We start from the raw sequence: 14,292 nt of genomic DNA on the forward strand, positions 1-14,292 counted from the left end.
TGATGTGCTAATTTATAAAGCTAAACACATTACCAAGTGGACTGGCACTGGAAAAAAACAAGCTACAGTATTTGAGCATCTTTTTGAAAGATATATTGCAAAGTAACCCGTGTAACAAAATTAACGTACAGTAGAGAAATTTAGAGTAAATTTTGTGAATTCATGAAATATTTTTACAACAGTTTTCAAGTTGGTATGTGAAAGTAATAAACTACAGGCTCCATTATGACCTACAAGAATTTATTATATGAGTGGTGTGTTTTGGGTCTGTACAAGGCCAGATCAAATATATGCCAATAAAAATTGTGCTGGGAATGACAGCCTGGTACTTAGGGTACCAGCCTGTGACTTAAGAGTAGAGAATTAAACGCTAGTCTCTTTCACAAGCTCCTTGAGTAACGATGGGAAGATTGTGTGCCATAAACCCTCATTTTCAAGGTTAGGTTACTAAGACTCAGTAGCATTGTGAGGATAATTCCATTAAGGATTGTGAGGTAGGCAGCCATTTACTTTGACAGTGTGCAATAGCTACGAAATAGAAATTCTGACTGGGAAAAGCAAAAACTTTTAAATACAAAATTAAGACCATCTATTAAGGTCAAACAAAATTGGAGCATTTAATTGAGATTATGAAGGTTCTCTGTTCTTAAAGACTTGCTAATGTCTAATGAACACTTGCTGAAAAAGAATTAGAAACAACTCTTTCCTGTCTGAGTGCTTATTTGAATCTTAGCAATTGGTATCTTCAAAAGCTAGAACTATAAACTTATTAGTTGTATGTTTATAATGTCAGGAAGGTCTTAACGCCAGCTTTTGGATAGTACAAATGATGAGTTTAACACGAGCATATGAAGAATATTCTGCTCCTAATAATCTCACCAAAAATTAAGTGAGGGCAATCGAGATCATAATCATAATGACGTAATTTTACATCCCGCTATTTCACAACCTGTCTGGATCAGGGATGGAAAGACCAGTTAACTTTTGGAAGAACTGGTGCTGAATTTGTGATAAGAATGAAAAAGATGTAGAATTCTGCATGAGATTTTCATGTAAGTTTTCAAAATGTTTCAAGTCATTTTAATAGCAATTAAGCAAAATATACACGACAAAGTGCCCTTTAAAATTAAACACATTTTTTAAGGAAATCAGAAGGATAGGAAATGATTTGATCTTAGTTTCTTGTTCCAACAGATGCATGACAAAGTACCTGAATGGGTTTTCAGGAACTATTAACTACTGAAGCCAAATTAGCACAATGTGCTAAGTTTATTCTTGGGGTAAAAGCATGAAGTCACACCAAGGATAAATTTGGCCTAATACATTTACAGTTGTAATACGATTCTTAGGTATACTAAATAATTAATTAGAAAGAATAGCTTATTAATTTGGAATTATTTTGACACATGCACAGACAACATGCCAAAGACCTATGCAAGTATTTATTCACATGACAGCATATCATGTGTCTGACAGTGGTACAAGTTATGGTATTAAGGATAATAAACTCTCTGCAGGGTTATAAACTCTGAGAAAGAGTTAGGGTGTAATGACTAGATTTTCAAACACACCAAAAAGGATTGTACTCCTGAATTTGAGACAACTTTGGAAATTTTCTCCTAAAATGTCAGAAATTATACAAAAAGGGGGCTCCGTAAATGACAGGAAGTTAGCAGACTCAAAAACAGATGGAGGAGATGAGCTGAAGCTAAGAATGAATGGAGTTTAGAAGTATCTTTACGCAAAGAGGAATTAATATGTGGAATAGACAATAAAACTGCACCAGGAACATTTTATTGTAAATATCATAGAGTACAAACACTTAAAAGAAAGCAGCCATGAGATAGCCACACAGCCTACCACTTGGAAATTATATTAGGATTTCTTCCATCCATTATTATTATTATAATAATTTCAGCTTCTGTTTAAACTTGCTCAAAATATAAGGCATGATTCTCCGCAGCAGGTGCAACTGCATTATGCTGTGCCTACAAAGCCAAGTATACCAGCAGAATCATTCACCTGGAAAAAGGCAAATGTCCACAGGTTTTGGCCGAGAGCCCTGACCCGGTTCCTACTCTGGTGGGTCCCACCTTATTCCTGGGCTGCTCTAGCTGACTCTGCAGCCCCCACGTGCCTGGTCCTAGACAGCCTGCATTGCTGTGCCATTCCCCCAGTTCCAAAGTGGACTTTTCATTGTAAGCGGCCCAAAATGTGTGTTTTGGTAGCAGATTTCAGTCAGTGAGTCAGGCCCAATGTATTAGGAGTATTTTACCGCATTGTCCTCTGGAAGAGGACAGGTTACTTGAAGATTTCAAATATATATTTACTTCCTACTTTACATCATAGGAAACAGTGTACTTGATTTTACTCTCAAAGTCACATGCTCATCATTAAAGTGCATGTACATCCCTGCAAACTGGAGGTGAGACTACTCTCTATGTACAAACTGGATATCAGAAAAGTTCAAAAAGGGACATTATCAAATACGGTAGATACAGAGATGCAGGTCTGGAAGTTGCTCAGTTGGGATTGGTATTCCTCTGTAGAGGCATGTCCTAGATCTGTTTCTCTCACATTCAGAAAGTATACAAAGATTTTTAAAAAGTGCCAGTACCACTAAATATTTCAACATCAGATGTAACAGTTTATCTGAAGCAAGTCCCCAATGTCCTCAATCTTGACATACACGTTTAAACACTCGACTAAAGTTATTTCACTTATTGAATACCCATGTTAGATTTTACCTGGAAGGAGCAACGCCTACCAAATTAGGACCTAGCCCTCTAAACAGAGATCGAGGACCTTCCTTTTGCAAGATCATCCTGAAAAACAAAAAAGTGATATTGAAACATTAAACATATTAGAAGTGTGCAACTGGCCTACAGTTCAGTGCTATGATTTAGTTTAATACATTTGTACGTAAAATGAGCTAAGATTAAAATTTTCCTTTTTAACAATTTAATTCTGTACCTGCAAACATCAAGTCAAAATTTTCTTAAAATATGCACAAAGAGTTAAATGAATTCTTTATAAACACCATTACTATAACACACACTTTGGTTATACAGCACATTTGCACCTATAAAGGTATGGTCATCTTAAGGCTCAACAACATGTAAATGTTTTCTTCCAGCTACCAAAGTAAATTACTCCAAATACCTATTATCTATTATTAACACATTCATCTTGATATAGATTCCTGTATATTGTTCTTATAATGTGGGAACATTTAATTCTATTGTTCTTTTCTCCCACAAGCAACTATCCCCACACCTAATAAAATACTATGTCTGAGGAGGTTCTTGAGAAAAAATGTACCCTAGAAGAGCTGATCACTGCAATTCCCAAATTCCAAAAGGTTCTGATATTAAAGATAAATTAACTTTAGTTAATATCAATCTAACCAAAGCAAAAATCAGATATAAAACATTCCTTACTCCTCACAAACACACAAACCAACAAGCAAATACCACCATACAATAATCTCTGGTTATTTCAACATAGTACGTTTAACCCAACGTGTCTCAAAGTGGGCCGTGAGCCTGCTTTATGAAAGCTGCGTGGCGGTCTGAAAATGGCTAACCGGAGCCAATGGGAGCGGTAAGGTTACATGGCTATGGACCCTGTAAGTAAACAAAGTGGCAGGGGCCTGTTAACAGCATTCCCAAAGCAGGCTTGCAGACCATTTTGAGAAAAACTGGTTTAAACTATAAACTTAAAATATATGCTCAAACTCACAGGAAAACGACACACTACATACAAAAATGCTAACACCTCCTTCTCCCAAGCATACAATTAATATTATTTTAGACTGTATGGGATGTTTCATTAGCACAACAGGATTTCAAGCAAAATAAGAATTTTCTAAAAAGTGAGAAAATAATTTTGTCAGTGCTCAAAAGATACACAGAGCCAATATTTGCTAAATGAAGTGTTCTGTCTTCAGCCTATTTTTAACTTGATTTTGTATTTGGAAAATTACAAATACTAATTTTGAAGCTCCCCCACTGTATTATGAACAGAGATAGAAGGAGCAGATATGTTGAAGAGCATGTGGCTCTCCTGAACATCCTATTCCAGTGGTTCCCAACTGCTGGTCCATGGACTGTCAGCGGGCTGTGAACTGCTGCTTGTAAGACTGTGGCTCGCTACCAGGCCATGCCCTGCTGCTTCGGCCTCACCCGCTGGAGAAGTGTGCAGTGACTGGCACATTGGGAGGGTGCTCTGGGGTCTGTGCTGGGCCTGCGTGTACATGCAGGCCCAAGCAGCACAAGGAGCAGTGAATGGGGTGGGTTCATGACTAGCAGCCCTGGGGAAGGCACCGTCCGACTGCGGCACAGGTTGCTCCAGGAGATCTAGAGTAGCAGCATTATCCCTGTTCCACGCATGCGCTCTGGGGCTGAAGCTGCCAGTCTATGGCCCACGACTGCTGCCGCTTGTGCCGGGAGCTGAGAGACAAGGGCGAGCGATGATGGTGGTGGCACCGGCACCTCCGCCTGCCCCACGAGGGAGAAGGTATGGGCGAGAGCACCAGCCTCATCAGTGATCCTGGAGAGCTCGGGCAGCCACGGCAACAAGCTGCTTTTCTGCTTCCCCCCTCACTATAAGGAACAGTGAGGGGCCAGGTGGCACAGATCCCTCTAAGATGCACACTTGCACACGCAAAGGAAATTTCTTCCTCTCCACCTCCTACGTAGAGCTGCGCAGCAGTGTGGCAGGCAGGCAGCTGCTCCAGCTGCCCGTGGTTGGCGGGCGGATGGCTGGGGCCGGAGGAGCTGCATGGAGGGCAACTGCTCTGGCCAGCAGGGACTGCGACTGTGGCCACATGATGGGCGGGTGAGCAGCTGCTCATTAATGTTGTCATGTGCAATGCTCTGATTCTATTTGGAAATGTTTGAATTATAGGAGTGGAAAATGATCAAGTAGCACAGAATAAATAGTTCCAGCAACATGGGTTATCAAGGTGACTTATTTCAGAGTGTCTGTTTGCCAGTTATTATATTTTTAAGCTTAAACCCTCTGTGTGAATGGTTTTAAACCAGAGCTAATGTATGGTTTTCACTGTTTACTACTGCCATGAATAAACATGCGGTGCTCCAAGGATAGTTTTTGTGCAGGAAACTGCAGGATCTGCTATCAGAGCCTCAGGTTTTCCCCTTTGTTGTGTGCATGTAGATGCAATGCAAAATAACACATGCCTGCTTAAAATTAATTACCATAAAGAATATGCAAATGTCTCTATACCAGTCCACTGAAGTTTTCGAATGAGTTTACCAGTCCACGATATAAAAAAGGTTGGGAATCACTGGCCCTATTCCTTAACTTAGTATCCTCTCCCACCCATACTGCAGGATTAAAACTCAGATTAGGGCCAGATTCTTCTTTGATTGATATATTCCAAGTACTCCCAACGAAGTGGCTGGAGTGTAAATCCTGGTTAAATAGGAACTATTGTTTCCGACCATTTGGATCATTCCTGCAAGATGCAAGAGGTTTCTGATCCCAATCCAGGAAAAGCCCTTTAGCAAGTACTTAACTTTAATCACATGGGTTATCACACTAACGCCAATGAGACCATTCAGATTTAAAGGTAACCAGGGGCATAAGAGTTCTGTTGGATCAGGAACAAGGCATCCAGCATCATGCAAGATTAAGACTATTATCTGCATGGCTCAGGGAACAGTGTTGCTGGAAGGAAACCACCACACGTTTTCTTGAGGAACTTGCAAAGGAATGGACCAAAAATACTGAGCAATAAAGTGGTTCTTTAAATCAGCAGTTCCCAACCGCCAGTCTGCAGACACTGGTCTGACATTGACAGGCCATGCCACCATTTTTTATTTAGTTCTGCCCCCGGGATTCCCAGGGAATTCCCTTCCTTCGCACTTCCTAATGCAGCAACAGGGTGAGCCGGTAGCTGGGTATGCTGAGGCTGAAGCTGAGACCACAGTGAGGCTGTCCCTGCAGGGGTAGCCTCACTGTAGCTCCAGTTGCAACTCTAGTGATCTCTATGCAGACCAGCCAGCAGGGCTGAGCGCCAGGTACAGAGCGGCTGCCCCCAACCAGCAGGGCCTGAGTCAGGTGCAGGGCGGCTACTTCTGTGTTTCTGTTCTCCTCCCTCCTTGCTCGGCAGGTGCCTCCTCCGGCCTGCAGCCAGCAGGTACACACATTATTATCATGCAATATTAAGTGAACGGGAAGATAAGAATGTGCACAATGTGTCAGCACTGTCAGACCTGTCAATACTGCCTCTTTCATTCTAGTGCAATTGAGGCAAAAGGTTTGGACTGGAGAATACACTTTAACAAGTATTTTATTGTTTTTTTAAAAATGTGCGTATGCAGCTGTTTTTCAAATTCTTGTTAACCATCATGTCCCCCCCTCCTTTCATTTGCCTGATATATCATGGGCTAAAATCACCACAATGAATATGCAAATATTTCACTCTGAGAACAGTTTTTGAATGAGTTTGCCAGTCTGCGGTATAAAAAAGGTTGGGAATCACTGCTTTAAATGACTGATATAAGATAGGATACGATGCCAATATATAAAAATGTTGAATACTTGTCCCATAGGGTTGTGATTTAAGGTAGACCACACTGCACAGGGTGAATGGCAGCACAGGTTCGGTTCCGACCTTTCATAATACAGTATCTCTGAATGTAAACAGTTTTGGTGCGGACAACAACAGGAAAGCCTAAATCTTTATGCTAATTTCAGTGGTGGCTCTGTGCGGGCTTTAAAAAAAAATGTAAGTATGATCTCTGAGCCACTGGAAAACCCCAGGAAGTTCACATTTTAAAATGATTTTTTTCTAACTGCTAACTTGATATCACAATATAGGACATCAAGGTTATCAGTTTCGATATGCTGTCCAATATAGATAATGCTTCTCAGGCACATTTCCTGTTCACTAATAATATCCAGGTTAACAACAAGAGAATTAATCCATTCTGCAAACTCAGTTATTGTGCAAAATGCCCACCTCTGAAAGGTTTCAAAAGATTAGTCTGAACATGCACATCAACTAAGTATACTGCACAAGTAGATTTCAAATGTATTCTGAACACCAACATTTGAAAACAATCACATTTTCCATCACACTGTTCCTACTACGGAACAGAACCAAAAATTTAGACCACTTCAAATAAGTCTGATTTTTTTAAAATGAAAAAGGTATCTGTGTTCTATAAAGTTATAACGGCAGTTCGGGGAATTCTGAACTGAACTGTGGCTCCAGCATGGCAGTGGAGAGCATGGGTCATTGGACACATGGAGGTGGGAGATGACCCCGAAGGCCCCACATCCACCAGTACAGGGAGCTGGAAGTGAAGCTGTACCCAGCTCTGATACAGTGCAAGGGCCTGCCCCAGAAACACCTGTGGCCCTGTCCCCTTGCACCGGGCATGACAGGTGTGGGTGGGCAGGCTCCACCCAGCAGGCTCCAAGTGTAGAGAGGCTTAGTGTGTGGGGGGATCCAGGTATGACAAGAGATGTTTCTGCGTGGGGCGATCTGAGTGCAGGCAGCTCACTGGAAGATCTGGATGCACGGGGGATCACTGGGGTGAGGAGGGGTTTCCGAATACAGGAGCAATGGGACTTGGCAGGAGGTCCAGGTGAAGGTGGGGGGGAGGCTTAGGGCTTGGCAGGGGGGTTGGAGCATGCAAGGGGTCAGTGGGGAAGTTGGGTGAGGGTCCAGGTGCAGCTAGCTGGGGCTCAGTAGGCGTAGAGGGATGGAGCTTGTTAGGATGAGGGTTTGATGGGTCTACTTAATGGAAAAGCCCCAGCTCCTCCCTACCTCACAATTCCCTGCTCCCGTTCCTTCTCCATCGTGTCCCCCTCCCCAAGGTCCCAACTCCTTCCTCTTACTCTCACTTTCCCCTCTCCCTGCCTTATTTTACCCTCTCCCTTTCCCACTGCCTCTTCCCCTGTACCCCTTCTTTCCCTTCTCCTTACCCAGCCCCGCCATGGGCACTCACTATTGCATTGAAACCAGAAAGGCTCTCATCGTGCAGAAAAGGGGGGCAGAACTGGCACTAGGACCCAGGAGAGTCAGTAGAGCCCAGACTAGCCTCTTCAGCTGGGCACCTGCAGAAATGGGGGAGGAAAAGAGGGGGAAGAGGAGAGCAGAGAGTGATGGGTAACCCTGGTGCCCCTCAATCGCCTATTTGAGAGGGGGCAATCCCACTTCCCTGCTGTTTTCTACAGACATTCTACCGGAGGGCAGGCGTTTTCCTAAGGCATGAAGAATTTCCCCAGGAGTAAGTTAGATGTGATTTCACAATGTTGAAAGCACTCAGCTGAAGTAATAGCCACATTCCAAACATACTGTGCAAACCCCTACAACATGGGTTCCCAAACTGGGGGGCATGTGAAGAAATTCCAGGGGGATGGGGACACAAGGAGACCTAGCCCTCCCCTTAAGTTTTCTGTTATTTTTGTTTTTTGGCTCCAGTCAGTTCCTCTTTTTTTTTTGCGCTATTGGGGGGATGGTGTTGAGGGTTTCTCAAAAATCAAAAAGGGGGCGTGATGCCGAAAAGTTTGGGAACCACTGCCCCACAACAAATAATTTGCCCTGTTAGAAGAATTGAAGGATCTTTTCCAAATTTCTGTTCCTACGAGCTCATCTGCTTGGGCCAATACTTGATCATGCAGACTCCCACTCAAGTGGGTCTGCACATGTTCATCAGTAAAGGGCAAATGGCAGGATCTGAGCCTAAAGCATGCTTGGTCTAGCTGAAAGCTAGTGTCAGAGGGAATTAGACCAGCTGTTCTTTAAAAATCAATACATAAGCTATTTTAATCGCATCTGTCAGATGAGGCCATGTCCTCACCCCACCCCCACCATGGTTCTACTAGGAAGCTAGATCTTTGCTGATGAGATAACCTAGAACCTCAGGGAGAGAAGGGCGCATATGGAGATCCCTCCAAATCTGAGGATATCTGCTTTATACCCACGTTTGCGGATATCTGTGGCTCATTTTTGCAGATACGCCTGAGGATACAAAGTTAGTATCTGCAAAGGGCTCTACTCATATGTACTGGCCTCTATGGCTGCCTCATACGGCAACAGCAGCCTGGGAAGATCTGTTGAGAGTCAGGCTGGATTGTAGACATAAAATTAGTCTGTACATCATTCTAAACATTGTTTTCACAACAGAAGTTCAGCCATGCTAATAGTGACATCATGATTTTGAGAAAAAAAACCATACTCCTGTCTGAATGGGTTATAGCTGCTACAAGAGAAAGATCACACTCACTTCTTGCCTCTCAGTTTTACTTCAATGCATTTGAGCAAGTCACAGTTTTGCGTGTACAGTATACTCGGGGCCAGGTTCTGTAATCTCATCTATATAGACAGACACTTATTCCTGTAGACAGACCACTGATGCCAATGGAGCACCACACAGAATCAGGGCCTTCATCATTCCTCTCGATATAAGGGACTCTTACACAGCACACTGACATGCAGAATGGTAGAGTGGGTATCGCATATGATGGAGACTCAGACCTGGGTTCAATGGCTGCTGCCAATTTGCTCTATAACCTTGGGTAAATAAATCACTTTACCCCTGTGCCTTTGTTCCCTTCTTACCCTTTGTTCATTTACAACGGTCAGTTCAGGACTGCCTCACCATGTGTGTAGAAAATACTTGAATATAATTCTACAACAGCACACTATACTAAAAAGGATGTCCCATCATAAACCAGATGTTTTTGTAGTCAATTTTTCAAAGTTAATGAAATTGACACACACACTTTAAATTTCCATTCAGTGGTGCTTATCTAGCTTTTACTAAGGCTCTCATCTGAGGAAAGCAAGAATCAGATCTCTGGAGACCTTTCCTGGGAGCCTAAATTAAATTACTTGTATATACATATTGCCAGTGGGAAACGGGTGCATTTGGACCAGAAAAAAAAAACGAAACCTCAAATTGCTCGTCATTCATTGATAAAAATCAACTTATTTTGATAAAAAGCAAAATTTAACTACACCTAGGATGAATTTTAACCAATATTGTAAACTTAAAAATTTCAGAAAGAAACGTGGGTGGTTAATTATGCAGTACAGTTATTTGTAAACCCTAGGCTTAGCATCATTACAATGGGAAATGGGGAGGAGTGGGAGGGAAATGTATCATTGTTATTTTTTGTTTAACAAATGCAATTGACATCACATTGTATCCAGACAGTTTTATTATTTACTTGAGTATAGTTTATTAGTTTCCCCCCCCCATTGTTTGTGTGAGTCAATCACATAACAATGGGGGGGGGGAGAACCTTAAAAATTGGGAGACAAAAGGTAAACATGCCCAAGTACTCACGGACAGTTATAATAAATCAAACTACCTCTAACGCAATTTTAAAAACTGAATAGATTTCAAGCTGATTCTGTCCCTCAACATCTCACCACATGGGTGCTCACTTTATTTTTTATTACAAATATTTGCATTGTTAAAAAAAAAAGATTAGGTAACAGTCAGCTCTTCTGGGGCTGCAGTTCCAGACCAATTTTGTTCTCTCAGTGTGACAAAATGTTACATGCACGTAACCATTTATGGAGTGGACATTGTATCATGACTACATTGTAAAGAACTTATTTTGGGGCAGACAAAATACAGATTGCAGCCCACTGGGGCCCTCAGGCAGGCTCCCCTGCTGTTGTAGCTCCAGGCTTCTCGAAGTGGCTAGCTGCTGGAGCCATGTGCCTTGCGGGGGGGGGGGGGGGGAGGGGTGTGGAAGCTTTGCGTGCTGCTCCTGCTCGCAATCATCACAGCTCCCATTACTTCTTCCTTGCCCCACTTGTGTGCATGGCTTTGAGCAGTCTGGGGCTGCAACAAGCAGGGAGCCTGCCTGGCTGCTGGCCAGGAGCTGCCTAGGTAAGCGCCTCCCAGCCGTTGCCTAAATCTGGCACCCAGATCACCACCCCCTCCTTCCTATCCAAGCCTCCACACCCTCCTTCCAGGTCAGAACTTCCTCCCAAATCCTGCATTCCCTCCTATGCCCCTTCCCCAAGTTAGAATCCTCTCCTGCACCCATACCCCCTCCTGGATCCTGCACCCCAATCCACTGTCCCAAGTCACAACCCCCTCCTTCACCCGAACTCCCTCCCAGACCCCACACCCTGTCCTTCGATCAAATCCCCCTACCTGAGCTCCCTTCTGCATCTAACCTCCACCCCAGATCCCACACCCCACCACAGAAAAGTGAGGCCCTTGATCGCTTTCTAAAATCTTGGAATGGCCTCCCCACCAAAAATTACTGCTCACCCCAAATTACTTTCAAAAACCTTAATGCACAAACCAACTATGTTTTAGAAGACACGAAGTTAAGGGTTAAATAACATTATTTCTAAAGCAAAAACCATAATACCTCTAGAAAATTGAAAAGGATCTGAAGAACAGGAACGTGGAGATAGTACTCACTTCAAGCAATGGAGAGGTCCAGGAGATACTCTCGTTACTCGATTGACACTAGCACCATTCACAGTGCTGAGATGAACTTCAGAGATATAAAGAGTAACAGAGGAGGACTGCAGCCGTGTTTTCACAACTTCCAGCGGACATGTCAGAATTGCACCAACAGTACCCCCACATCTGCAAACAGAAATAAAATTATTGCAATTCTAAGCCTTGAAAGAACTACAATTGCCTTGAATCTGGGAAAATGAAAGTCTTATCTTGCTAGGGAAAAAATGGCTTTCAAGTTTCCTTGTATAGTCTTGCCAATCATCTTTGAGAAGCCATGCACCTCTGCCCTCCTGCAGCACAACAGAGCTAACTATACATCATTCTGACAGTTTTATAAAAGAGTCAGTCTAGTGTGTGGTATTAATAATTACTTTCATTAATATCTACATACCTATCTGCTCAATGCAGGCCCTGCACAAGAAAAACCTCTCAAGGAAACTAAGTAAAAATAGAAAGTCCTTGAATTAAGGCATGAAAACCACCGATGTTTCTTTGCTGTTACCACTGTTCAAAACAGTACATGTCTCACAACCTCAAAAAAGTATTAAATACTATTCCACCTCCCACATGAGTTTGTACCAACCACCTCCCAGTTGATAAATTCAAAGTTCTAAACTTCACTGTGATCTTTCTAATTATATATATCAGTGTTTCCTAAACTAGGGGCTGCGGCCCGGTACCGGGCCGCAGGAAAAAAATACCAGGCCTCAGTGTGACTGCCGGTAGGGGAGCAGAGCAGGCCGGGCCGGGAGGAGGTGGCAATGGGGGGAAGGGAGAACCAGCCGCCGGGAAGAAGGATTGGGGGCAGCAGGGCTGTCCCGCGAAGATCAGGGCAGGTGGGTGGGCAGCCGGTGGAAGCAGGGTTTGGGGTAGCAGGGCTGTCCTGTGGAGATCCAGATGGGTGGGCGGCAGAAGCAGGGTTGGCGGCAGTGGGGATGTCCCGCAGAGATGGGGGGGAGGGGGAGAGAAGGAGGTGAATGGGTAGCAGAAGCAGGGTTGGAGGCAGCGGCACTGTCCCATGGAGATTGGGGCGGGTGGCTGGCAGAAGCAGTGTTGGCGGCAACAGGGCTGTCCCGCAGAGATGGGGGGGAGGGTTGGCAGGGGCGGAAGCAAGGTTGGGGGTACTGGAGCTGTCCTGTGGAGATAGGGGGTGCAGGCAGGCAGGTGACGGAAGCAGGGTTGGAGGCAGTGGGGCTGTCCAGCAGAAATCAGGGAGGGCAGGCAGAGGAACCAGGGCTGGACGGGGGGTGGGGGGACTGGCCAGGGGAGAACAGGAGGAAGAGGACGGGAGAACCAGCTGCAGGAAGCAGGGCTAAACGGGGGCAGCTGGGCTGGTTGGGGGGAGGGAGGGTTGGATGGGGGAGCAGGGCTGATGGGGGAGATTGGTGGGAGGTGGGGGGAACTGGCCGCTGGAAGCAGGGCTGGACAGGGGCAGTAGGGCTTGACTGGGAGATCGGGAGGAGAAGGGGGGAGGGGAGTGGGACTGACCTGGGCACATGCAGACCCTGGCAGACGAGTGAGTCTGCCTGGGGGTTCCATTTTGCCCCTCCCTCCCACCCCGACATACCCTCTCTCGAGTAGTTGCGAACTGCCTGGCAGGTAGACACACTCAGGCAGCGTGAGCACATCTACCAGCCAGGCAGTTCGCAGCTAAGGGCTGATACACCTAATTAAAATAAAGCTTACCTAATTAGAAATTTCTCAATTTGTTTCTCAGACAAAACCCTCAAATACCGGACTGTCAGGTAAAAAACCGGACACCTGGCAACCCTACCCTTTCTTGCACCCTCCTTCCTAGACAGCTACCCTACCCCCAGTCTGCTCCTGCTCCCACCTCCTGGAGTGCCCATGCGGTGCCAGGTCCTCCAAGCCCTGGCCCAGGCTGGGCAGAGGATGCAGCCAGGTGAAAACTGAAAATGTATTCATTTTTCATTCTTTTTTAATATGTGTTTATATTTTTGGGCTGCAAAAAACAGTACTAAAAAAACCCAGATTCCAACTAAAGTAAAAAGTTTGGGAAACCCTGATCTAGCCAGCTTTCTATCCATCTTACAGTCCATTTATCCAATCCATATTCCCTTAACTTGCTGGCAAGAATATTGTGGGTGACTATATCAAAAGCTTTGCTAACGCTGGCACTGGGGGCTTTGGGAGGACCAGAAAACTTATTTGAATATTCATCATTTACTTAATGAATATGCAAATAAATGTTACTGGTCGTCCAAAAGCTCGTGAATGGATTTACTGGTCCCCGTGTCAAAAAGTTTGGGAACCCCTGATATATAGATATATATATATATAGCAGCCCAACATCTGTGACTCCGTAACGCTGAAACTCTGGCTGTTCCCTCTGGGCAGTACTGTTGCCTCCCACCATGGTGCTTGGCTGACTTCTGCGCCGCTCAGCTGGGCTGCGGATTAAGCGGCGCAAGCGGCCATTTGGGGTCCGCGCTCCCCACACAGCACACGGTGGCCCAGCTGAGCGGCGCAGAAGTCAGCCGAGCGCCACGGCGGGAGGCAAAGGGGGGTAGGGCGCTGACGTACACGGCCAGAGGGCAGATCCTGGAGCCTCCGTCGTGTCCTTACTGTGCTGACATCTGGTCCAACCGGCCCGGGAGGGAGGTGCGGGCTGGAGGAGCACAAGCAGCTGCACAGCCAGCTGGAGAGAAGCGGTGCTTTTAAGACGAAAGTGCCACTTCTCTCTAGCCCCCTGCTCCATGGCTGCCCCCTGCTCAGTCCTCCAGTCAGCACCTGTGAGTGGGGGCTGGGCACTGAGCCTGGCCGGGTGTAGGGCAGGGGAACAAGGGGGTGGGGGAGG

The 14,292-nt window shown here is 45.0% G+C and overlaps 1 protein-coding gene across 2 annotated transcripts in view; it reads right to left on the reverse strand.

Annotated features, from left to right (window-relative positions):
- The window catches only part of SLC25A36 (solute carrier family 25 member 36), a 53,496-nt gene that overhangs the window by 24,433 nt on the left and 14,771 nt on the right, over positions 1-14,292 (reverse strand). For both annotated transcript variants that reach the window (XM_006134828.4, XM_006134829.4), the window contains exons 2-3: positions 11,430-11,600; positions 2,748-2,825 (exon numbers count right to left, since the gene is read on the reverse strand). In XM_006134828.4, coding sequence (XP_006134890.1) covers positions 2,748-2,825; positions 11,430-11,600 — 249 coding nt within the window. The remainder of the gene's footprint in view (positions 1-2,747; positions 2,826-11,429; positions 11,601-14,292) is intronic.

The sequence above is a fragment of the Pelodiscus sinensis genome, chromosome 10 (genome assembly GCF_049634645.1).
Source record: "Pelodiscus sinensis isolate JC-2024 chromosome 10, ASM4963464v1, whole genome shotgun sequence".
NCBI classification, from domain to species: domain Eukaryota; kingdom Metazoa; phylum Chordata; order Testudines; family Trionychidae; genus Pelodiscus; species Pelodiscus sinensis.